Raw genomic sequence first — 27143 nt, forward strand, 5'->3', positions numbered from 1 at the left:
AGCAATCCTCATACATCCTTGGGCGTCTGTGGCTACATAACTCCAATTGGTCGTTGCATTGAGCTCATGAGGCTAGAATGGAAATTTTCTTGAGGTGCCTTACCATATCCACCTTACTATATCATGCAAACTTGAAATATAAGTGGTCTAGCCTTACCATATCCACCTTACTATATCATGCAAACTTGAAATATAAGTGGTCTAGGAAGATTTCCTTATTTTTCTTAACTAATCTCCAATGTAGATGTTCAACATAGTTCCAATCCAAGTTATCTTAACATAACGTTGAATAGTATCAACAAGAGGTTAGAATTTCAGCAACAAAGGTTGACGGTAGCCCACGAGTTCCTACACAGAAATTGGAATGAGCATGGTTGAAGGCCGAAAAGCATAGACTAGTAGGTGGACACATCGTGTGATCCAGGACATCATGATGCAGGCCTGGTACATCCCTGAAACTAAGAAATCGAAGAAGGCTAACACTAAGAAATCAAAGAATGCAAACACTGATACAGTTTTTTTTTTGTGAAATCCAAATGTATTATATTACAAGAAACATCAAAGGATCTCATTATAGGACAAAAAAGGACAAAAAAGCAGGATAAACCGGATCCCGTGAGTGCAGGCAATCAAAGAATGATTGCCGTAGAGAAGCACGAAAGAAATGATACTTAGACAGGCCAAAGACTCTATGCCGTGTGCACACTGCACAAACACTAATACACTGAATGTGTGTTCACTCTCAAGAGAGCTTGTCGCGAGTGACATAAGCGTCAAGCATTGCTGGGCTAAATTCCTTGGTGTAAGCAACCAAAAAATATCTCACACCAATTCCCACTTGTATGTTAGCTGCTAACACTGTAATTGACATGTGAGGGCAGGCACAAATCCAGATATACGTGAAGGTTCCACAAAGAGAAAAAGAACAAAAACAAATAAAAGGCATACGAGGACTTCAAATGAAAGCCTTCCCATTAAGACACGAGGCCACCCAAACTCGCCTTTTCCCTTGGAGAATCTTTGTGTCGAAAGCCCAGATAACAGCTGTCAAGGTTACAAGCTACCCTCCATCCCCTATATTGAAATCCAAATTTGACGTCCCTGGATTACATGTTTTCAACAGCGAGAGACTGACTGTCTTCAACTGCTTCCGAGTCTTTGCAGTCGTCAGTTCTTTGCCAGTGTTTTTTTCCAAAATCAGTTGTAAGAACCAACGAAAGGAATACAAACTGCACACGGCCATTTGCTGCTTGACTCCATAAGGAGAGTGATGGGCAATAAACAAAAGTTCGTAAATTCTCAGACCTCTGGCTTGAGAGTCTAAATGATGTCATTAACTCGTAAGATTGTAAGTTTTCTGAGGAGGCTTTCAATGTCTTGAGTGAGGTCAGAAACTTTTTGCATGAAGAAAACGTTAATATACCTCTACAACTCTACTAGGGAAGTTAAGTGTATCCGGAGTTCACATATGGAAACTTCAAAACCCGAATTGTTGTAGCGGAATTGCTGTGAAGTGTCCTTCAAGGAAAGAGTGGCTGCTGTAGTAGTCCAGTAGCTTCTGGGAAGCCCATTAGCAAGTTCAGATTCTGTAATGCCTGTCCTGACGCACCCTTTACAAGATTGTCAATCTACAAAAGAAGTCAAAACGTTAACTTTTCACTTTAAAAATTATCATCTAGAGGACAAACAAAAATGCATTTTATGATAAGTCCACAGAGTTTGTAAGAAAACAGGAGCAATGTTTACCACAGAAATTATTATTGCCCTTCCTGGGATACGATCCTCAAAAACGTTCACAAGGCAGTAGTTAGAACCCCGAACGTTACGAGTGTGTGGAATCACACCCTTTGGCAGGACAATCACAAATTCTTCATTCTAAAAAATACAAAACAGGACGATTGGTTATTGGGCCACTCCATCTCTTGTCCAAGATCAATACATGCACATGCACATGTGATCTATTCCCTCGCATTTTAAAAACGACCTATCAAAGAGATGTTGCACTACTTCACTTTTTGATAAACCCATAAAAGGTGACGTCCTAAATGTAAGAATGAGAAACGTACAAACATGCCAATTGATTTCATGGGGTACACTCTTATAGATTCAAAGAAAACTTGCCCTGCACAACATGGATTACCCACTATTATCTTCGTATGTTTCACCTTATATCTGTTGCTTAAGTGCTGATGTAAATCATCACATGATACTCCATGGGCCAATTGCACATACATTGTGGACTGCATTCCTCGGCTCTGTAGGAAAAGAAACCCAAGATGCATATCAGGAATCTATACTACAATTTAATTTTGCATTGCAATCTTGTTCAGTGTAACTTACGTGAACTTAGATCTCCTCATGCCAGACTAGGATATCTCATAGAATTTTTTTAGAAGTATATCCGAACAGTCCAACATATAAAACATGACATATTTAAAACTTATGCTTCACCGAGATAATAAACTTACCAACTTTGCAATGAAATAATCAACCAAGAAACGCTGCAGTGGCCATTCAATTAGAACCAGGTATTAAAGTGACATGTAGCCAAACTGACACGACCCCGCAAGATCTGACCCTATCACTGACCTAGAATCTCGTCCTCAATCCAACCAGAATCATAGCGCAGGTGCCTCGATCCTCCCGACCACCCCCGAGCACATGGGCTACAGCTCGACTCATCCATAGGCCCGTATCTAACCCAGGCGTCCCATACCACCTGAGCCTGTCCAGAGGACCTTCGATACACCACCTATGATCCGCCATGTAGATGGCCAGAGTCCCGGCCTGGGTCCAAGCCCCATCCATCAGTTGAGGAGCGCTCAACTGATCTACACAGTAGCACTTGCCCTCCCTCTATATAAAAGGAAACCCGCTATAGATAGCACAATGCTATGAATAGCTCCCTCCATATAAAGCGAGCACTATATATGAATCAATCTCTATATATAGCAATCTCGGCTAAAAATAGCCATCCAGCCCTATGCTATCCCGTAACCCACGTTCACCTGCTATCCAACCCTAGGTACACCATGCACATGACATACTCCCCTTCCTCTAAGAACTCACTCCTGAGTTCACCAGAAAGCCCGAAAACTCTCTGTGAAGATGAGTCAATGCCAATAACTATACTCTGACTATCAGTTTAAGTGTGCTATACTTTCCATGAGATTCCAATCAAAGAGAATCTAAGGCCAAAACCACAAGCTTTGATAACCAACCCAAGGAAAGTAAATCTCTCAATCTAAACAAGGTTACGGATCATCAAGTATCCTCCTCGAGAAATCAAGTAACGCTTGAATCCACAGAGTTAATTCCGTTGACATATCGGTACATAAGCATGGTAAAATCTGTACCTAAAGGTAAATGATTCTATCAACCTTATCTATTGAGTATCCTTGAACTCAAAATCTTAGGTTGAGATCGAGGAATCATTGTTCGAACAACCCCATCAATTGAACCCCTCGAGGCCAATTTTTGGTTGCAATTTTCTATCAACCCTAATGTCCTGAATTACTTAGTATTCAGAAAATCCCTCAACGGAATACCCTTGTAATTCAAATTCTTGGGTTGAAATACATGACAGACTTTCCATCGCAGAACAATTAGGTATCCGTTCATAACTCATGATGGAAGAATCTTATGGAAGTATCAATGAAGATCTATCCTCGAAATGTCCCTACATGAGGATAATCATTAAAAATTCAGTTGGCTATATCCAGTCAATGGTACTATTCTAGACATGTATATAGTCAACATCATAGGAATAGCATCCTATGTAGTCCAAAGACTACAGAATTATACAATCCGAAATCTCTAAAAATAAGATCCACTATCGGATATCCTGTATAAACTTGTGCACAATAAACCGCTCCGATCACAGGATCATCCAGTTCTTAGGATCTCTTATCTAGGAACATCAAGTTCCAAACAAGGCACCGACAGACCATCATCAAAAGAGATGCGGTAACCCTCCCTGAGATTGAGTCTAGACTATGGAGCTCCAAGGTTGAACCCACAAAATACATGGCTTCTCTCAGGGTAAAGAATCTTAGTCAGCCCTCGTAAAAAATCTAATCAGGTTGCCCCCAATTCAATTCAGCCTACTTGTACTTCACCCTAGAGGTTCTTGGGTATTATTTCACGCTGGAGTATACCACCACATCAGAGAATCTTAAATGTAACATACCTTAGTGTCCCATACCACCAAAGTATACTGCAAATAAAAAACTCGGTGGACAATATGAGTGAATCAGGTAGCCAATCCCTCTTCAACTCAGATGATCCCAGATTGAGTCAAGGTGGCAAATCCGTTCTCAATCCTTTTCTTAATGTGATTATATCACCCCCTTGTGTTACAATACCCCAACCAATAGGTCAAAGAAGAAAACCAGTAGGTAGCATCCCTAACAACTCTTGAATCCTGACTATCCATGACCTCAGGCTAAAAGAGTGAGAATCAGAATGACCCCGCCTTTGGACATGATTCAAAGAAGGTATGCATCAAGACTCATCCTGGTTTAATCAATAAGAACCTTCATATGTCCAAATGGTAACTCGAAGAAACACCATAACTCACAATCACATCGAGATCAAAACTTCAAATAGAAACCAAACAGGAATCTACGCACCAAGATTAGAGAAAGGGAAATCCAATTGTCTTAGTTAAGTCCAGTTTAAGATGTAGCAAAGTCTCAGGCATCCTCAATGTACCATATATCTAAAAAACTTCAAGATATATGGAACAAAAGTACATGTTATATAATTTGAAAAAAAAACCCATCAAATTATAGATGCCACTAGTTACAAATCATAACCAAAAGTGGTTCAAAAGATCCAGCCAAGCCAAAAATTAATTAGGTGTCGGTCAAAATTGAGGATTTCAACCTCTTCATCGCTTCTCAATAACTCGGAAGCGGTATAAAGACTCTAAAACAAGCTGTCTACATTTAGAACAGCATGAGCCTTCTTCAATATATTTCTAGTACTGAGGGGTTTTCTAGTTGTGAAGAGCTGCCCAGAGTTCATCCATCAAGGAATCCATCTCTCGTAGCAGGTCATGAGGTCTACGAGGAATAACCTCTGATGTAGTCTCGTCCTCTATCTCAATAAAACAGTAATCCAACGTAGGTGTCTCATTACTTTGATGTCCTTCCATGGCTGGAAAATATCTCACACGGGAGAGGGACTAGAAGAAAAACAGCTGTGTCCAAACACGTGCTCTTCACACTAGCAAAAGAGAATCAGGTGCAGCGTGGAATCAAGGAAGAAGGCGAGTAGAGGACAGCAAGAAAGATGGCGGAATCTGATAGGCTGATCTCAGACAGAAACAAGGTGGGACATTCGCCTTCATGCACTGAAGTGCTGAAGTGAGAAAGAGAGAGAAATCCCAGGTATATAAATAGGCAGGAAGGGCCATCAAAAGCTGGGCGAATTTAGGGTGTGTGCTTGATTTAGAGCAAGTGCTTTCCTTGCTAGAGAAAAACACTGCTTTTTTTTTTTTAAACCAAAAAACAATCTCGCCTTTAATAGATCTGGTCCCGCTTTTCTCCAGCCAGCCAAAAATAGCCAAAACGTGCCAGATTTAGAGCAAGTGCTTTCCTTGCTAGAGAAAAACAAAAAAGCAACCGGCTTTTTAACCCAAAAACAGTCTCGCTTTTAATAGATCCTGTATCGCTTTTCTCCAGCCAGCCAAAAATAGCCAAAACGCGCTAAAATCAGGCCATACGCTCCTTCCCAAAGCCAAGCGCTTGCCCCCAATCATATCGCCCATGTCTCTGATGCCTGAATCTCCTAGACAAGCCACTTTCTAGGCTTATGAACGCTCTCTCTTTCCTCCTACTTCTCAACTGCAGTAAATCTAGGTCTCTAAGGTAGGAATCTCATCCTTGAGAACCTAGAGCGAATTCTTTCCCTAACCAGCCTACTCTTCCCCACACAGCCAATCACATTAACAACCCAAGCGTGAGAAGTTATAGGTCAAAAACGATCCATCCTCATATCTCTTGCTGTAAGCATCAAGTCTTCTCATCGCCTACCCTTCTCAGGGAATCACGATTTCCAAACATGTAGCAACCGAGAGAGAGCACACAGCCTATGGACTTCTATTTCTTCCACAACTCTCCCAATCATGAGCGCACATCATCAGCCATCGACAGATTTGCAAGAGCAATCTTAAAAAGCGTACCTGGAAGACATCTTTTCTGCATACCTCGTGTTGAATTCAATTGTGATAGGACGGCTCTGATACCAGATGACACAACCCCGCAGGATCTGACCCTATCACTGACCTAGAATCTCGTCCTCAATCCAACCAGAATCATAGCGCAAGTGCCTCGATCCTCCTGACCACCCCCGAGCACGTGGGCTACAGCTCGACTCATCCATAGGCCCGTATCTAACCCAGGCATCCCATACCACCTGAGCCCATCCAGATGACCTTCGATACACCACCTATGATCCGCCATGTAGATGGCCAGAGTCCCGGCCTCGGTCCAAGCCCCATCCATCAGTTGAGGAGCACTCAACTGATCTACACAATAGCACTGGCCCTCCCTCTATATAGAAGGAAACCCGCTATAGATAGCACAATGCTATGAATAGCTCTCTCCATATAAAGCGAGCACTATATATGAATCAATCTCTATATATAGCAATCTTGGCTAAAAATAGCCATCCAGCCCTATGCTATCCCATAACCCACGTTCACTTGCTATCCAACCCTAGGTGCACCATGCACATGACACAAACAGAGTGTTCAGGCAGCAATCCTAAATTTCATTGGGTTCCAATACTTTTCACTTGGAAAGTCGGATGATGCCGCTTTCACTTAGGAGGCGCTTTTTTTTGGACGAGTGTGTGTACCATCCCATAGACACACCTACACTACAGGCACTCAAGGTTTTGAAAGCCTTCTATTTTGCAGCAAGCCGTGCACGCGCAAGAGAGAGAGAGAGAGAGAGAGAGAGAGAGAGAGAGAGAGAGATCCACAATTAACGCTACCAAACTAATATTACAATTACTCACCATAGGAATAAGATGTGGTGTAAAGCTGATCGTAATCTTTGATCCAGTGGCCTCGGAAAGCCCTTGTTCTATCTCAGGAACTGCAAAAACAGATCCATTGTTTTATTACGGTGTACCATTCTCCTTAAATCCATGACACCTTCCAGCATTTAAACCCACTAGGGCACTCCTAAGATACAAATCCAAATGAAATTTGAATACGGATTCAACAAAAAGCACTGCAAAACTTCATGACAGCCAGCCTTATGGAAGTTACAGCAAAAGCTTTGTTGGTAGTGCACTTATCTCTTATGATTTGGAAACACTTGATTCTTACCCTGAAAGGTAACAACTTTTGAGGACACGCAATCTTAAGCCGGTACTCAAACAGACATACTAATGTGTTGCCTCAAGATCCTTTAATATCATTCTGACTTTTCAAGGTGACTCTTTAAGGTTTGAAGTTCCGCTCCAGTGCACATGCATAGATGCACACATCACATGCTGTCACAATGAGGATTCTTGTACTTTGAGAACAGAATATCCAACACATGTGCACGCATGCATCTGTGGCTGTAGCTGCAGCTGTGTTTGTGTGCACACGCGCACACACGTGTGGGCAAGCATGTCATCCCAGCGCATCATAATCTGAAAAAATTGTGGGCATAACATACTCAGCCCGTGTGTGTGTGGCCACCTTCTTTAAGTTCCACATCTCAACCCTCCCATTATTCTTTCCTACTCTCCTCTTCTTCCCTTGATCCCATTCTTTCCTGAGTACAGGCTACCATGGCCGAAAGGTGGAAGCACAAGACGTGCTGTATGGCAAGACACCATTTTCATAAACAAATATGGCTCATCTAGCACAAAGAAGCTGGCATGCAAGTTTTATGCAGAGACGTTGAGTAGATCAGCCCCTCGAATTTGAGCACATCTGCGGTACAAAGTGTTCCATGCAATTCGCAAGGGGATGTAGGTGCCCCGTCTAAATATGCAGATTTTGGACCCTCCATCCTATGTAGGATCCATAAACGAGAGAGCAAGTACAAGGTACAAGAGTCGAAAGATAGCAGCCGTCACATCAACTAGAGTGTTATGAAAAGAAAAGTACTTAGTACTTATAGCTAGACCCCAAGACTAAGTGTCCTAGGTGTCACATAGGACTAAGTGTCATATGTGGCATAAAAGGCACAAAATAAACTAAGTGCCTATAACTATGCCTACAAGGAACATACCAGGGCCCATAGGGCATCACTAGAACTGGGAGAAGATGGCCTACAAACCCCCCTCCATGGTATGGGCTGAAGTATTCTAGAAACGTCTCAAAATACCTGGTATTTTGTGGTCATGGTGGCACATGTTCATCCCAAAAAGATATAGCCACCTATGAATGTACAAGGTATGTCAAATCATGTAACAAAGGGAACCAAGTGTAAAGCTTGTCGGAAGACTTCGAATCGAGGAAGTGCCTTTGTAAACAGATATGCTATGTTGTCCTCTGTGGGAAGATAGGACAACTCTATGTCTCCTGCTGACAACCGCTCTCGAACATAATGATAGTGGACTTCAATGTGCTTGGTACGCGCATGAAACACTGGGTTACGTGCAATGGCCAAAGCACTCTGGCTGTCGGTGTAGACCATGGTGGAGGATGTCTGGCGAATACCAAGATCTGTAAGTAACTGTCGAAGCCAGACACACTCTACTGTAGCGGTAAAGGCTGCTCTGTACTCAACCTCACAGCTAGATGTGGCAGCTGTTGGTTGCTTCTTGCTAAGCCAAGAGATACATGAATTGCCAAGCAAAAAACAATTGCCGGTATGTGACACTCTGGTGTCGGAACAACCTGCCCAATCACTATCCGTGAAAGCATGCATGGTAAGTGAACCCTGATCACCGTAGAAGAGGGCTAAATCCTGAGTGCCTCTGAGATATCTGAAGACTCTCTTCACTGCCTGCCAATGCTGTGAACTGGGCATGTGCATGAACCTGCTGAGCTGAGATACTGCATACTATGAGTCAGGTCTGGTGTGACATAAGTAAATGAGACATCCAACAGCCTGCTGGTAAAGAGTGATATCACATGGTGGGCTCCCATCATGAGCTGAAAATTTGAAGCCAGGGTCCACTGGTGTAGATATTGGCTTGCAATCCTCAAACTGAAAACGATCAAGGAGCTGTCCAATATACTTGGACTGTGACATCATGATACCCCCCTCAACATGAGCAAACTGAATGCCCAAATAATAGTGAAGCTGTCCCATGTCTGACATTTCAAAAACATACTGCAAATCAACCTTGAAAGCTGCAATATGCTGAGTATCTGGGCCCGTGATGAGCATATCATCCACATACAAAATCAGCACCAAAGAATCAGATCCACTCCCACGGAGGGGCTAGATTGTAAGTGTGCATGAATTTTGGCATACCATGCCCTGGGTGCCTGCTTCAAACCATAAAGGACTTTTCTAAGCCTGCATACCTTGTTTTCAAAATTAACAACCTCAAAGCCAAGAGGTAGTGTGACATAGACTTCTTCCTGCAGATCCCCATGAAGAAAAGCAGTTTTAACTTTTGATGTCAAGCTGATGCACTTGCCAATGATGATGGGCTGCAATGGCAATGACACATCTAATGGTAGTAATCCTAGATGTGGGAGCAAATGTCTCTTCAAAGTCAATGCCTTGTTGTGGGAGCATACCCTTTTGCAACAAGACGGGCTTTGTGTCGATCTATACTGCCATCAGATTTCCTTTTTAATTTGTAGACCCACCGGGTACCAATGGCATGCTTGCCAGGAGGGAGATCTACTTATTTCCATGTGTCATTTTTGGCAATGGATTGTAACTCAGCCTTCATTGCATCCATCCACTCTTTGCTGTCAAAAGCATCTTTATGGCACAAAGGCTCTTCATTGCAAGCTGTAGTAAGGAGTGCAAACTCAAGAAAGTGACCATGCATTTGTCTATTCCTGACCTTGTCTGGGCAGCAAAAGGCTGATCTTGTTTGCTGTCCCTCAATGTATCAAGAAGCCATCTAGGAACTTGCCTTTGCTGTCTATTGACAGCCCTTTCTTCAATGACTGCATCATGAATAGTGGGATCATTTTGTGTTGGAAGAGAAACCTGCAAATCAGCATGGGGTACTGGCTGATCATTGCTTTTTGGAGGGCCTGCAGGAGGCTCATGTTGCTGGTCAAAGTCCCCTTCTGAGGAAGGCAGAGGTAACCAAGAGTCAAAGGCATCAAACATGTCAACTTCTGGCTTAGCTTTGCAGTCCACAAGAGGAGCAGCCGAATGTTCAGCGAAGGTTACATCTTTACTTACAATAATCTTCCAGTATTTGGTTGGTATAACCTATACCCTCTGCTCTCCTGGCTGTAAGCTTGCCCATGGGCTTGGAAGCCTTGCCTCTTCCTGTCTGCTGTGAAGCAAATGCATGATCAGGAATAATAGCTTGTCTATTGGCTCGGCTTTGCTCTTCCTGCAAAAGCAATGTGACTAGCTGATCAAAAGAGTAGTGGTATGGATTACCCATGGCCACTAATCGAAGGGTTGTAGCAGACCCTGGATATGTATCTGGTAGTCCATTCAATGTGGTACTGACAAGCTGAGAATTTGGCACCACCTCATCAATATTGGCAAGTTGTTCCATGAGGTCCTTGACCTTTGTCAAGTATGCATCCATAGAGTCACCTTCATTCATACTGACTTCCTGCAATTGCCTTCTTAAATATGCAACACGTACCTCATTGCGAATTTGATAAAGAGAAGCCAATTTGTCCCAAGCATCCTTTGCTGTCCTGCAAGATCAAATGTGTGGAATAATGATTCTCTTGCATGATAAAGCAATACAGGAATGTGCAATTGCATCTCTGGCATTCCATCTCGATTGTTCCTAAGTTGGGGGAGCAACAGCAGGGGTGCTAGAAGATGAGGCATCAAGAGTAGTACCCTCTGCAGAGGGACCAGCAGTAGAGGCAACCATTGTAGCATTGGCTGGCCTTAGATCAACCCCAGAAACAATATTCCAAAAGTGTCTTGCAACAAGAATATGTTTCATTACATAGGACCACATCGGATAGTTGGTCCCATCCAACTTATCATCTTCACGAAGAATGCCAAATAAGTCGTGATTGTTCCCAGCCATTGTAAATAGTACTGATAGAAATGCACTGACAAAGTATAGCCTCAAGGCTTTAAACTGTAAAAATATGAATTACTGTCCCAAACACCTGTGAGCTAACAACAGATATTTCTAGGAGACTAAAGTGGGCCTCAAGGCAACACGGTCCCTTTTCTTGCTCAGGTGATGAAATAGAGAGAGCAAATAGAGTGAAAATATGTGCAGCAAGGTATAGAAACAGGGTTACCAGCTGAAATTGAGCTCCCAACACAAAAGCCCCAAATTTTGTAGACCTGAGTGATGACGTGGCACAATGTGACAGTCCTGAACCTGAAATTGACTGAAAACTTCAATTTTTGGAATGATTTCAGTTGTCAACCTTGTCCAAGGTGTTGTATTGACAGGTTGAAGGTCCAGATGTCAAAAGCCCTAAATTTTTCTGTTGGAAATTAGGGTTTGACAGTGAAAACTGTCAAAAAAGGTAAAAGACTGCAAATGTTGCTTGTGATGCAAACTACTACTCCTCATTCGAATCGTCGTCCTCGTCCTCATCCTCGTCTTGCTGGCCTGATCCTTGGTCCTCGTGAGCTGCGCCTACTCCCTGACCCTCGTGAGGTGCGCCTGATCCCTGGCCCTCGTGATCGCTCGCCTCCGATGATGGGTGCTAGGGAGTACGGGAGTGCTAGTGTTATGCTCTAGCCGAGGTAGCATGACCTCGGAAGAATCAGTCGACATTTCCCTTATAGGATCTATCTTTGTGATATATTTATTTGCACTTCATGTAAATGATCAGGAGGGAATTAATGTCAAGGTCCTAGGTGAGGGCTGATAGCACCAGACTAGGTAGATCTAAGGCCAAGGGCCTAGTGCAAAGATTGTGCCTAGGGGCAAAGGATTTAATGCATCCCAAGAGAGGGGTGAAATGTTGCATTAGGAAGGCCCTACTATATGGATGACATGTGGCATCTAGATCTATCTAGGGAATTGGGGCTTGTTGAGACTAGAGAGAGAAGAGAAGGAAATTATTCACGTAAGATTTCGAATGGAATCTCTGTCTGCTCGTTAGCCTTAGCAAGAATTGGCTCGGAGGTGATTCATGGTGCTGCTCCCGTGATCTGCAGTAGAATCTAGAAGAGGATAGTGCCTTACACTTGGTATCAGAGCCGAGGCTACGAAGTGGAGCGTTGGTGGCGAGTCGTCCAACGGTGGCCTACGCAAACGGGTCGTAGAACGTGAGCGGGGAGATCATGTGGAACGATTAGCCTGACAGACAAAGGATGAGGCCTTCGATAATTCGGTGAAGCTGACGTAGAATACTAGAGGTCTAGTCGGGATTGGTGCACGTGAGCGGTGACCTGGGGGTCCCGTAAGGCGCTGACAGACAATTGGCTTACGCACCGGTGGGCGCTGGACTACCTTAACGGAGGTCCCATACGGGCATTCAACGAATATGGAGGTCGTCTACGAGTAACGAAGGCTTCTGAATCGGGGTTGGAGTTTGGGACTGTTGGCGCTCCCGCGACTACAGCGAAATCAGAGAGGGGCGTGGCGTGACGACGGACAGCGGGAATTCGTCATGGTGCCAGAAGTGACGCAGTGCAGGTTGGCTACCCGTGGTCTACGACGGAATGAAGGGTTAACAGGATGACTCTACTATTTGTGGCCTCCATGCGACGGACTTAATTAACGAACAGTTGGGCCTGGGGACAGCGTGGTGGTTCGACGGGCGACGCACAGACAGCGCACACTTGATGACGAACGATGTGTTCGTTAGGTGATCAAGGTCCCGCAAGGACGGTCGACGGGAAAGAAAAAAAAGGATCGTTGGTGGTTTGATAATTAAGCGATTCGTGGGAGCGATTCGCCTTCGACATGTTACGTGGCTGACTGCAACTCGTTGGTCGTTGGTAGAAGGTGTCGTTGCTGTGTCGAGGTGACCTTGCTGAAGGCTATTCGGTGCATAGAGAAGCCCGTGGAGAGCTGTTGGTAATAGCTGTCGAATGCTTCCCTGGCGCATATACAATCATAGATTATGGATGACTTGTGAGACTATGAGGCCAGGCGACAGGTTGACGATCAAGATCTGAGAGCAGGCCGTACGTGCAGGCTGCAAGCTGCGGGGAGTTTCCAAGGAGCACTTTATCTATTTTCCCTTTTGGTTTTCGTTATTCCTGTTTTGTCAGAAGCAGTTTAGACTTTTGTGGTTGTAGCAGAGGTTGCAGTTTATGATGCTATAGCAAGGACAGATTATGCTTGAGGATATGCCTGTGTGCTTCAGTCAGAGTTAGTTGCAGGAGCTTCCCTAGTATAGGGAAAAGCGCTATTTGGGTTATGCATGTATCAAATGCCTAGTCAGTGTGCATGTGGGATTGCAGGAATTCCCTAGTATAGGGAATTGTGCTAGACTGTTAGTACACTGAATGTGTCAGCTTGTAAATACAGTTTTCTAGTGGTGGTTTTTAAAAAAAAAATCAAAATCAAAACAAAACAAAACAAAACACCCATTGAACGGAATGGAAGTAGAAGAAGGGGCTTCCAGAAGGGACCTTGGTGAATCAGGAGTCCGGCCGACCCAGCAGGGATCGCGCCCAGTAGCTCATACTTTAGCTGGCAGGATTGCATTGCTGGAGGATGCCTTGCAACAGTTGTTAGCGCAGCAATTACAGGCCAATGAAGGGCAGTCCGAACTTAGGAGAGCGATACATAATATGTCTGCCATACCTTCTCGAGAGGAGAAGGGAAAGGCTCCAATGGAACCGGAGTCTAGTGTCCATACGGTCGAGCCTAGGAAGGCTAAAGTGCCAAATATTGCTAATTATAGACCGGAAAAGTATTCTGGTCGGATGAACGACCGTAGCTCCGATGTCATTGAGACCTGGTTACACAAATGGGACGAGGCGTTCGCCATTTGTGAAATCAGAAATGACATCAAGAAGATCCGCGAGGCCACCCACATGTTTAGTGAGGCAGCGGATCGGTGGTGGATTAAACAACAAAAAGATGGGATAGCATCCACTACCTGGGAGGGGTTTAAAAGAGAATTCAGGAAACACTTCTTACCTCCTGACAAAGCATTCCGAGCCTGGGATCAGTGGCAGAATACACTGATAAGTTTCGAGAGAGTGTAATGAAGGTTGACGAACCCCTGCCTTAATCAATCCAAGTGAAAGATTTCATATTTGGATTGAATGATCAAATAAAAATGGAAGTTCAGGCTAAGTACGCAAACACGTTAGATGATGCAATAGGTATAGCCCTGAACTATGAGGATGCCAAGGGCAACAAGCCAAGTGGGTTTGCACAGGTCGGAACCCAGTATGGGTATCCGAAGAAATCTGGGTTTAAGAAGAAGTGGGCTAGTAGAGGGAGTGGTTCGCAGCCGAGTGGTCAGGCCAAGCAGGCGAGACCGGCTGAAACTCCTAAACCAAGTACCACCATTAGAGTGAAGAGGAAAGTAACCGCAATGGCAGCCCGGGCTTGGTCTAAGTCTCCCTTGAACCCAGAACAAAGGGAAAAAGCGAGGAGAGAAGGCTTATGCTTTGGTTGCCTTCAACCTCATCAGTGGAAGGATTGTCCACGTAACAAAGATCGTCGGATGGCTGAGATGGTGATCTCAGAGTGTGACGTGGAGATGGAGGGAAGTCCCAGAGCGGAAGAGATGCAGATTCAGCTAGCGGGATCTTCTCAGAGGTTAGTACCTTGTTTGTTATGTGTGTCTGTTGCTAAGCTAGTGACGAGTGCACCTGATAACATCCTATCTAAGCCCGCAGCAACGGGATATACAGCCTTTAATGATACGGAGTTAATTAAAATGAAAGGGCAAGTGGCCAATCATGATGTCATTGTGTTGTTTGACTCGGTGTCAACTCACAATGTGATTAACTCCAAGCTCGTGAAGAGGCTGAAATTAAAGACAAGTCCATCTGACTATGCGTATACAGTCAGGATGGCAGATGGAAGTTCAACTGAAGTGTGGGACCAAAGGGTTACCCAGTTGGAGCTTCGGATTCAGGACTATGCTGAGAAGCTTGATTTTGAAATGACCAAGCTTGCTCATGCAGATATAGCCCTGGGTATGGCGTGGCATTCTAGGAAGAATCCAGCCATTGATTGGAAAAAGCACGTATATCAATTCAAGATGAATGATGTGCTTTATGTCTTGCGAGGTGAGAAAGATGTACCTCAGGGACCGTTGGTTTCCGTGATGGAAATCCGAAAAGCTCAAGAAGCGTTTTTATTCCTTTGCACAGCATCGGTAGAGCCGATTGATGATTCTTCGGCTAGCACTGATGTTACGCAAAGTGGTGAGATGGCCAAGCTGGCTAATCTTATAACAGAGGAGTTCTCTGAATGTTTTAGGGATGAATTACCTTATGGGTTACCTCCAGAGCGGAAAGTTCAGCATAAGATAGAACTGATTCCGGGGGCAGAACCTGTAAATAGACCTCCCTATAGAATGAGTTTTACTGAAGAGGCGGAGGTGCGTAGACAACTGGAAGAATACCTCAAGTTGGGGCAGATTCAACCAAGTTTCTCACCTTTTGCTTCACCAGTGATATTAAAGAAGAAAAAGGATGATACGTTTCGCCTCTCTATAGATTACAGAGCATTGAATAATATCACTGTTAAGCACAGGTATCCAATGGCTAGGATTGATGACTTGCTAGATGCATTGCATGGAGCCGTGGTTTTCAGCAAGATAGATCTTAAGTGTGGCTACCATCAGATCCGGATTAGAGCCGAGGATGTGCATAAAACTGCTTTCAGAAGCAGGTTTGGTCATTATGAGTTTTTGGTAATGCCCTTCGGACTTACCAATGCTCCAGCGACCTTCGTCATGCTTATGAACGATTTGCTACGTCCGTATATCGGAAAGTTCGTAGTACATTTTATTGACGATATCCTGATATTCAGTAAAAGTATTACTGCGCATCGTGAACACTTAAGAGTAGTGTTCGGTACTTTGAGGAAAGCCAGTCTTTATGTAAATAAAAAGAAAACTATACTGTGTATGGTTAGGCTTGAATATTTAGGATTCATAATTACTCCACAGGGGGTAGAAATGGATCCGAAGAAAGTGGCTGCGATACTAACTTGGCCAATCCCTCAGAGTCTGACCGCGTTGCGATCATTCTTGGGATTTGTCCAGTTTTATAGAAGGCATATCAAAGGATATTCCGGAATAGTATCGCCATTGACTGATCTGACCTCAGATAAAGTATCTTTTATTTGGGGAACAGAATCAACAAGAAAGTTTTAACACCATAAAACAAGCTGTGGTCACAGGACCGGTGTTAAAAATAGTTGATCCCCAGAAACCGTTGTTCCTAAAAACCGATGCAAGTGGCATTGCGGTAGGAGCAGTTCTCCTTCAAGAGGGAAGGCCAGTAGCCTTTGAAAGCAAGAAGCTTTCTCCCTCTCAAAGGAATTGGCCAACTCATGAATTGGAGTTGTATGCTGTTATCCATGCTTTGAAAACATGGAGGCATTATTTGTATGGTTCAGAGTTTTATGTGAATGTGGATCATGATACTCTGAAACATTTTTGTAAACAGCCTAACTTGAGGGGCCGCCAAGCTAGGTGGGCAGAGCTCATGCAGGAGTTTAATCTAACGATTCGGTACCGAAGAGGAAAAGGCAATAAGGTTGCTGATGCGTTGTCTCGCATTATGCACAACCTGAGTTTCACGGTATTAGAGAGTACTCTAATGACCGAGATCAGAGAAACTCAAAAGGTGGACGAGTTTGTCCAGAGCTTATGGCCTAAAGCTCATGTGTTAAAACCCGGGGAAAATGAAAAGGATGACCTAGCATCCAGAAAAGGCCAAACATATGCAAGATATACCATAAGGAATGATATGCTTGTTAGAAATGGCAAGGTTGTAGTACCTGGCCAGAATGATCTCAGGCAGAGAGTCATTCGACAGTGCCATGATAGTCCGTGTGCGGGACATCCTGGAGTTGAGAAAACATATGATCTCGTGAAGCGAGATTTCTTTTGGCCAAAGATGAAAAAGCATATTCATGAATATGTGACACGGTGTTTCTCGTGTCAGGTAAGCAAGGCCGAGCGGGTGAAGCCACCCGAACTTTTACATCCCTTGGAAATACCACTAAGTAAGTGGGAGAGCATGATCGTCTAACCAAGATGGCTCACTTCATTCCGACTAGAGAGTCTGTTAGTGCCCCGCAAGTAGCGGATTTGTTCATTAGACATATATTTCATCTGCATGGATTGCCTAGATCCATAGTGTCAGACAGAGATGTCAGATTTACCGGTCATTTTTGGACAGCGGTATTTGAGACACTAAGGACTGAGTTGGGAATGAGTAGTGGGGATCATCCTGAGACGGATGGTCAGACGGAGAGAGTCAACCAGACTTTAGAGGATATGCTGAGGGCATATGTGTCATTGAGGCAACATACGTGGGACAAGTGGTTGCCATTGTTGGAGTTTGCCTACAATGATAGAAAACATTCCTCTACCGGGTTCAGTCCGTTTAAGCTGAACTATGGTTATAGACCAACCAATCCAACTATGGTTGGAGTACCTCAAAAAGTGCCTAGTGCCGCGAACTTTGTAGTTCAGATGCGGGAGATGCTAGCACTTGCGAGAGCTAATATCCGCCAGGCTATGGATAGAGCCAAGGTGTATGCGGATGAAAATCGGTCTATAAGAGTATTTAAGGAAGGAGAAAAAGTTTTTCTCAGAGTTCCTTCACACTCGAAGTCGTTGACTTCAGGAGAGTGTGCTAAGTTATCACCTCGATACTGTGGGCCGTGGTTAATTCTAAAGAGAATAGGCAGTGTAGCCTATAAATTAGAATTGCCACAGGGGTGTAAGGTGCACCCGGTTTTTCATGTTTCGCGCTTAAAGAAATTTTTACATATTGGTGACTCACTAATCGAAGGTGTGGTTTTGTTTCAGGAGATAGAGGATATTGCAAGGCGCAAACCAACAAGAATCTTGGACCGAGGAACAATGCAAATACGAAATCGGAAGATACCCACGGTGTTGGTTGCATGGCATGTCAGCCTCTATCCGAAGCTACCTGGGAATCCGTATATCAGTTGCGGAGAGTGTTCCCAGATTTTATCATCGAGGACGCTGATGTCTGAAGAGGGAAGGAATGTTACGCTCTAACCGAGGTAGCATGACCTCGGAAGAATCAGTCGACATTTCCCTTATAGGATCTATCTTTGTGATATATTTATTTACGCTTCATGTAACTGATCGGGAGGGAATTAATGCCAAGGTCCTAGGTGAGGGCTGATAGCACTAGACTAGGTAGATCTAAGGCCAAGGGCCTAGTGCAAAGATTGTGACTAGGGGCAAAGGATTTAATGCATCCCAAGAGAGGGGTGAAATGTTGCATTAGCAAGGCCCTATATGGATGACATGTGGCATCTAGATCAATCTAGGGAATTGGGGCTTGTTGAGGCTAGAGAGAGAAGAGAAGGAAATTATTCACGTAAGATTTCGAATGGAATCTCTGTCTGCTTGTTAGCCTTAGCAAGAATTGGCTGGGAGGTGATTCATGGTGCTGCTCCTGTGATCTGCAGTAGAATCTAGAAGAGGATAGTGCCTTACAGCTAGAGAGTGATAGAAGAGGGTTAAACAACTCACATGAGCTCAACTGAAATTTTAAAGGCAACGGAATTAGCCAAGGTCAAGGCTACTAGGAAGGATGGAAAATAGGCAGTATAGAAGACTAAGGAGGCTCAAAGATGAACGTTATGACAAGAGAAGAAATACACCAAAAGCTAGTGTTAACATTTCATTAGGAGATGCCTCGGATGGAGTTTATGGTTTTCAACTTTATGAGTGACTATCATGAGATTGAAACTGCGCTTTGTGTTGTGTTTTTAGAGGATGAGTTTGGGCATGTTTTTGGATTCATCTAGATATATATGAGCTCTTTGGCTATCCTTGTCTTGGTCACTTCCAGATTGTAGGATCGGCGAAGCTTTCAGCTTGTAGGATCGGTGAAGAAGCTTGATTCGTATATCGTGTGCACTAATTGTAATTGTGGCATGTCCTCTAGAGTGACGGATATTAGTTCTGGGATTTCTTCGTCTTCGTCTCTTGTCGGCCATTAGAGGTGGTAGCCTTGATTTTTACTAGAGTGTCACTGTATGTATCCTAACACCTTCAGGAAGGCCTCCTATCTTGATCTTCAGTGTATTCTTGCGCTTGGCTTTGTGCTCCTTAATCTTAGCCTGAATCTCATTTTATTTACGAAGTCTATGAGAAGAGACCCGGAACTGCCCAATAGAGATCCTCAATGAGTTGGGTAAGTGGATCCATGTGTACCCTGGTGGATCAATGAAACCCTCATCTGTGATATGTAAGCAGTGATCTCTGAAGAAGCTAACCTTCACTGGGAGTTCGCTCGGTGCTAACTAGGTTCGGAATGTGTGTAGCTGTTACAGATCCTCAATCACTAGGTTGACATCGTGTGACATGAGGGGGGAGAAAGGAGCATCCAAACTGTACTTGAAGGGAGGGAGTCTCTGTCCATGTGGAGTCCCAACCTTTCAAACCATCTCTTTGTGCATGCATACCAGCATCTCTGGTCACCTCCTGTTGAGAGTGTCATAGAGGAAGACAATGCCAACCATGGCAGCCTCCTACATCCAAAAGGGTAATCCCCGTACTCTTTGACTCGGTACAGATATGTGATAACCTGAAATGCAGCATCTAGCTATAGTGGAGTTGACCCAAACTCAGCATGTATGATCTGATGGCTTACTGCGAATCATTCGTGATAGCATGAGCACCTGTAGTCGCTCCACCCGTGCCTACTCCGTATCGGATAGATCTGGCTCCCAATAAGGGCTGCCATACATGCCCGCTGGGAGGACCAAGGAGTCAAACAGCAGCCCCTTGGTCTGTGGATCCTGGAAGTGTGAGCGGAAGCACTGCCTCTCTAGTTTGGCCAATGATGCGTATCCTCTGTCCAAGCGTGCCTGCACCGCAAGTCTCATAGTGAAGATGGGCCCGGAGAAGACAACCCCCAGATATGTATATGATGAAACTATCTCAACAGGTGACCCATCAAACGTGAACTGCTCCTGGCGCATGATGGCTCGAGATGTATTGAAGATCATAAACATATCTTTCTATCTCTTCATTTGATGATACACCATACATAGGCGATTAGTCAATCCAAAACTTCAACAGGTGTGACCCTCATCAAGAAAGGAATTTCAAACAAAACCGAATGGCCCTCATTCTTAAAATGGATGTATGGCCGCTTATTGTCTTATTTTCAGACTACAATGTAGGTACTTTCTAATAACTCGAAGTCGCGATGGATTGACTAGATTTTTGTTGTCCAATAGACCTGTTGGTCTCCCATGAACAATAATACACTCTCTCTCATGGGTCCAATAGACGCACGAGATGAGATCAACCATATCATACAGTTGGATTTACTTCAGCTATATACATCACGGACTTGGGGAGGGGACCAGTAGTTCCTACCAAGATCTAGTTTTACCAGGATCACTTCCTGAGGATATCAGATGTCAGACTGATCATCAGGCCCCAGTATTCGGAGGATAGGCGAGTTGCCCATGCACTGAGGATTGCCATGGGACAGATGCGAGTCTCGTCACACCACTTGAGGATTGAGGCAAGGCACCTAGAGAGCTGCGAATTTGGAGGTTATGCACACTAGCAATAGTGGAGACAGAGGAGCGCTTTCTATGCATTCGCCCAGCTTATTTGAGATCCGAGGACGCTACCACTGCTTCTACCAGGAGGGGCGCGGATTCGGACCACTCTCCCTTTTTGTCCACTTCCATGATCAGGTGTGTTTTGGTCTCTTTCTGATGAAGATGTGACGGCTCAGGGGGACTCTGCTACACCACATTAGACAGCATGAGGAGACATCACCACGGGACACTGATCGAGCACAGAGACACGTCGCTGATTTTTATGCCTTTGAGTCAGCTCCAAGACACATTGGAGAAGAGGATGAGGAGACAGCCGACATGAGAGCGGCTTGGATCAGTGGGCAGAAACGACACAGAGCAGAGGATAGGGAGCCACAGAGGAGGACTAGAGCACACACGATAGAGGTTCAGCCCAACGTCCCTTTACTTAGAGGACACCGACCCCGACCCGAGAGGTCACCCTTGATGCTGCTCATTGGATACAAAGATTTGGGAGACTGCGACCCCCACCACGACAGGAGACAGCTTGACAACTACAGATACGTGACATCTTTGCTTCTTATCGAAGAATACCAGATTCGCAGCAAGCAAAAGGGGTTGGAAGAGAGAGAAGAAGACAATACACAAGACTAGGGCCTAGAAATAAGGGTCGGATCCCCTCGAAGGTCTTTATTGCAATAGAAATAAACTTTGTACAATTGGCTTTGAGAAGAGCATGAAGCTAAGTACTATCTTCAATCAATCTAGGAGCTTTGAGGCCCCTTCTTTTATAGACTTGGCCTAGCTAAAAGCTAGACTTGCTTTTCTAAAGCTACTTTTTACAAAAGCTAAGCTTTCTTGCTTTTAGCCCACCTAGGGGCAGCTCTTATGCTCTTTTTAAAACCCCGTGGGTCCTTTAATGGCACCATCTCCCGTGTGCTTTTTGTCTTGTGGGACTTGCTTTTTGCCACTTGCTCCAGCTTTTTGAGCCTTTTAGCACTCTTCCAAGCAACCCTTTAAAGATTAGAGAAATGCATGCATTCCTAGTTCTTGGACTAATCCTAGTCCCTTGTGGGCGTCCCCACAATTCTCTTTTACCAATGCAAAGCAAAAGCAAAACAATAAAACTTATTCTTAGTTAACCAAAGTCAACATTCTTTGACCGAAGTCAATTCTAATAAAGATTATACTTTATGCCTTGAGAGAAGTATCAAATGGTGGCACCCTTCACTCAAACACACTAAATTTGACAACATGGGCATCAATTCTAACAAGATCCTAAGACGAAATTTCAACTAGAAGGAAAGAGCAAACATTGTTGAGCTGAAAATCAAATCTCAGCTGATGGGACTCAAAGAAGCAATTGAAAACATATAGAGCGGAAAGCGAATATAACAAGAACACGAGAGACACCAGTAGGCCTGAAATAGCTGCTGTATATCAGCCCTCAATGGAGCCGTAAAACATGGATACAATCCTCATAAAGGAGTAAAATACTGCTCAATAACAGCAATACAAAACCTGAGGTACAGCCTGCTGGAAGAGCACAAGAGAGGCTGTAGAAGGGCTGAGTATTGCTGTCCTGAATCTCAGCAAGGCGGGCACTCCAAGGCAATGAGAGAAGTTGGAAGATGGGGTGTAGAACCGGGCTGAGAAGTAGGAGGAAAGAGGACTGAACTGAGGGGCAGCAGCAGGCAGGGATGGGGGATCTGCAGAGGGAGCGTGGGCAGCCAACAGGGCAGCTATGGGGCTCAGGTAGGGACGGCCAGGAGGTAGCAGGCAGTAGCTGAGGACCTGAGGAGCTGCAGGAGTGGATGATGAAAATGAGGAGGGGGAGGGCCCTTATGTAGGGGAGGCCAGGGTAGGTGGTCGGTCCAGTTGGCCTAGGCCGACCAGCTGGTCGGTCAGCCAACTGGGCCGACCAGCTGGTCGGCCAGGAGCTGGTCGGCCAAGAGCTGGTCGGCCAGGGGCTGGTCGGCCTGGTCTGTCCCCCTCTGTCCCCCGCTTCGGCCCTGTCTCGTGGGTGCCGGTGTTGTGCTGGAGCAAGTCCTGTGGAGGTCAAAAAGGAGCCTGAATACGGACTAATTGAGACCTCTCTCACTGGGCGGGCACACCCACATCAAAGGCCCTCACTCTGTACAGAGCACCTGTAGATGTCAATCTCAACACCCCCTCTCAGCTCCAGGGTGTGGCACAAGACCCAGAGAGCTGGCATGCGCTGGAGGAGGGGAGAGGAAACGGGTTTGGTGAAAATGTCGGTGACATTGTCGGTAGTGGTGCTGAAGAGGAGCAAAATGGTACCGTCAAGAACCTTCTCCCGAGTGTAGTGGTACTGAATTTCGATGTGCTTTGTCCGAGCATGGAAGACCGGATTGCGAGCAAGGGCGAGACAGCTTTGATTGTCACAAAAAAGTGTGGTAGGAGCGTGTTGCTGAAAACCACAATTGAGAAGAAGGCGCCAAAGCCACATAGCCTCACAGGTGGCACTACACATGGCACGATACTCAGCCTCGGTGGAGGATAGGGCGACCGTGGGTTGTCGTTTACTGGACCAGGAGATAGCTGCAGAGCCAAAGGAGAAAACATAGCCCGTGGTAGAGCGGCGAGAATCGGGGTCGCCAGCCCAATCAAAGTCACTCCAACCTCGGAGAGTGAGCGGGGAAGGAGAGGAGCCACCGGCAGTATATAGGAGCCCGAAAGTAGAGGTTCCCTGAAGATAGCGGAGGAGACGACGAGCAGCCTGCCAATGAGAAAGCGAAGGGGTTTGCATAAAGGTACTGAGGGTGCCGACAGAGAAGCTGAGATCCAGCCGAGTGTTAAGGAGCCAGATAAGAGAACCAACAAGCTGGCGGTAGAGGGAGGCATCAGGATAAGCAGTGGACCCAGAAGCAAAGAGTTTAGAGTTGGGATCCATGGGAGAAGTGATGGGCCGACAGTCAGCCATGTGGAAAGTTTCGAGGAGCTCGTGAACATAGCGCTGCTGAGAGACAAAATACCCCCTCTTGGTCTGCCAAATCTCGAGACCCAAGAAAAAATGGAGGAGGCCCATATCCGTCATCTCAAATTCAGTTTGAAGAACAACTTTAATGGCAAGGATATGATTGGTATGACTCCCAGTAAGAATCAGATCATCCACATAAAGAATGATGAAGATATGAAGCTGTCCTTCATGAAAGAGATAAAGATTGGGATCAGCCAGAGAGCGATGAAGCCCTTGGCGGCAGAAGAAGGTATCAATACGCTGATTCCAGGCCCTAGGAGCTTGCTTGAGACCGTAGAGGGCCTTGCCAAGGCGACAGACCATGGTAGGAGAACGAGAATCAATGAAGCTGGGTGGCTGATCCACATATACCTCTTCTTGAAGATCGCCATTCAAAAACGCAGATTTGACGTCCATTTGAAAAATGGGCCACTGATGTGGGCCGCAAGAGCAAGGATCGTTCGGATGGTGCTCATCCGGGCGGTAGGTGCAAAGGTCTCCCCATAGTCGATGCCGGGTCGTTGAGCATAGCCTTTAGCCACCAGCCGAGCTTTATACTTGTCGACAGAGCCATCAGAGGCGTACTTTGTTTTGAATATCCACCGGACACCGATTACGGAACGGTGAGAGGGACAAGGAACAAGGTCCCAGGTGTGGTTCCGAAGAAGAGCATGAATTTCCGCTTCCATAGCCTGTTTCCAATGAGGCTGGGCCAGAGCCTGAGGAACGGTAGTTGGCTCGCGAGTGGCGAGGATGCGAGACATAAGGGTGTAATTGACATGGAGGGGATCAGAAGAGGACGGTGGGGGGTGGCGATGAGAGCAACGAGGACCATCATCAGGGTGCGGTTCGGAGTAGGGATCCTCAAGACCGGAGGAGCGGAGAGTATCAATGAGCCATCGCGGAACACGTACCGAGCGGGGTTCCAAGGGAGGAGCAGACGAGGTTGGAGCCGGAGAAGGAAGCAGAGGAGAGAGAATAGGAGATGTAACAGGGGCGAGGCAGGTGGAGGGATAGAGGGCTCCGGGGCATCAGACGGATCTCCAAGAACAGGAGGAGAGTCGGAGGATGGCGGAAGGACCTGCTCGTCGAAAAGGACATCCCTGCTCACGGAGATGATGCGGCGGCGGGGATCATATAGGCGATATCCAATGGAGACGGAGTTGTAGCCCACAAACAAGAGCTTGTGGGACTTAGGATCAAGCTTTCCACGATCAGATTTAGGAATATGACCATAAGCATCACAGCCAAAATGAGAAACATCGGGCTTAGAACCATAGTAAGCCTGATAAGGGGTCATGCCTGGAACCGCTGATGTCGGAGAGAGGTTAAGAGTATGGATCGTTGTCATCATGGCCTCAGCCAAGAGGGATTGAGGGAGCTGACTGTGAGTCAGCATTGTCCGAGCCATTTCAACGCCGGTACGATGTTTACGTTCAACCACGCCATTATCAGAAGGAGTACCTGTGTTGGCAAATTCCCGTTTGACACCATGACTACTCAAGAACCGATCAAACTCGAGAGAGGTGAACTCACCACCCTTATCAGCACGAAGAATTTTGAGCGAGTGGTTGGATTCTTTCTCGACCAAGGCCAGCCAAGTCTGGAATCGACTGAAAGCCAGATCCTTGTGGGAAAGAAAATAGATCCAAGAATAGCGACTGAAGTCATCAACAAGGAGCATGTAGTACGAGGCTCCCCCCAGTGACATAACCTGCATAGGGCCACATAGGTCAAGGTGAACAATGCCAAGCGGAACGGTGGCACGGCGAGAGACATGACGGGCGAATGGCTCACGATGTTGTTTGCCCAATATACAAGAGGGACAGAGACCTTGTCGAGTGCCGACGTTAGGGAGGCCGAGGACAAGCTGGTCACGGAATGCACGATGGAGAGCATCAGTGTGTAGATGACCAAACCGATAGTGCCAAAGGTCGCCAAGGGAGGTGCCTGTAAGGGAGGGAAGGGCGACAAGCTTGTAGATACCATTGGTAGAATGGCCGATCCAAACCGGCTGTCCTGTAGCACGATCGCGGATGGTAACAGAGGTCGCTTCAAACTCGACCTTCATATTGTTTTGACAAATCTGATGAACCGAAAGGAGATGAAAGCCAAGAGACGGAACATAAAGAACACGAGAGGAGTGTTTACCCCCTTTGCCATCAGGAATAATATCAAGAGAGCCCTCTGAATGAACAAGAATAGAGTGCTTGTCGCCGATGCAGACACGACCAAGATGAGGAGTGAGATCCTGGAGCAGCGAGGAGGAGGGGGTCATATGCCGAGAAGCCCCACTATCAACGATCCATTCACGAGCATCGGAACTATGGAGAGCCAATGATTCTACTGCAGAAAGGGGTACCGAATTCAAGAGCTCAAGGTGAACAAATGCAGGGGTGGGGGTAAGGAAAGCATCAGCCGCAGCGGCCATGGGTGCGTCGGCTCATTTGTGTTTGCGGTAGGGACAATTGCGCCAATAATGGCCGGGAGTGCCACAGTGATTGCAATTGCCTTTGGGAGCAGGACGGTCGCTGGAGGGATCCGAAGAAGATGGGCTAGCGGCAAAGGACGGAGCATTCTTGGATCGAGGTTTAGGACGGTGGGCCACAAGAGCCTCAGAAGGGCCATCAGAGGATTTGATGAACTGTTCCTCCTGATCCATCATCATGGGGACAAGTTCCTCCCAAGTGATGGTGCTGAGGCGGCCAGAGGTAATAAGAGAAGAATAGAATGCGGCGTATCGACTGTCTGTAATAACATGAGATAAGAGAGTAATAGCCATATCTTCGGAGGAGATATCCTTGCCTGCATGGAGAATGTCCTGATGCATGCTCTGCATTTTATTGATGTGGTCCCGTATGGAAGAGGAAGTAGCCGCATCGAGGCGACGAAGCTGAACTTCCAAGGAGATACGTTTCATGGGAGTGACGCGAAGATACATGCCATCAAGGAATTCCCAAATAGCACGTGCAGAAGTAAGGTGCTTGATATGATTGAGAACCCCTGGTTGACAATTGAGAAAGATGAACGAGCGCCAGGAGCTGGTCGGCCTGGTCTGTCCCCCGCTTCGGCCCTGTCTCGTGGGTGCCGGTGTTGTGCTGGAGCGAGTCCTGTGGAGGTCGAAAAGGAGCCTGAATACGGACTAACTGAGACCTCTCTCACTGGGCGGGCACACCCACATCAAAGGCCCTCACTCTGTACAGAACACCTGGAGATGTCAATCTCAACAGCAATACAAGGCTCAAGCTTTAAAGACCAATAAGCACACATCCATACCAGCATTGCTTAAAAGAAATCCATGGCTTGTCCTATGTTTCTAAACATTCATGGGACTAAGGGAAGGAGGGAAGGAAGAGAAAGGAGAGAGGCTGGA

General features: G+C 45.8%; 2 protein-coding genes across 5 annotated transcripts in view; both read right to left on the bottom strand.

Moving 5' to 3' along the window:
• Positions 1-971: 971 nt before the first annotated feature.
• The window catches only part of LOC147901279 (Putative N-acetyl-gamma-glutamyl-phosphate reductase), a 39445-nt gene continuing 13273 nt past the window's right edge, over positions 972-27143 (bottom strand). For all 4 annotated transcript variants that reach the window (XM_087375839.1, XM_087375841.1, XM_087375842.1 and 1 more), the window contains exons 11-14: positions 7027-7106; positions 2166-2255; positions 1747-1875; positions 972-1628 (exon numbers count right to left, since the gene is read on the bottom strand). In XM_087375839.1, the coding sequence (XP_087231965.1) occupies positions 1521-1628; positions 1747-1875; positions 2166-2255; positions 7027-7106 (407 nt within the window). In that variant the 3' untranslated portion in view covers positions 972-1520. The remainder of the gene's footprint in view (positions 1629-1746; positions 1876-2165; positions 2256-7026; positions 7107-27143) is intronic.
• On the bottom strand, positions 7734-26552 carry LOC147901280 (uncharacterized). The gene is made up of 3 exons (XM_087375681.1): positions 26282-26552; positions 25782-26116; positions 7734-7823 (listed from the first exon to the last, which is right to left on the bottom strand). Exons 1-3 carry the CDS (start codon positions 26550-26552, stop codon positions 7734-7736), a joined length of 696 nt encoding a protein of 231 aa, XP_087231807.1.

Source organism: Dipteris shenzhenensis, chromosome 6 (assembly GCF_047967505.1).
Source record: "Dipteris shenzhenensis isolate YYH24624 ecotype China chromosome 6, Dip_SZ_1.0, whole genome shotgun sequence".
Taxonomy (NCBI): Eukaryota; Viridiplantae; Streptophyta; class Polypodiopsida; order Gleicheniales; family Dipteridaceae; genus Dipteris; species Dipteris shenzhenensis.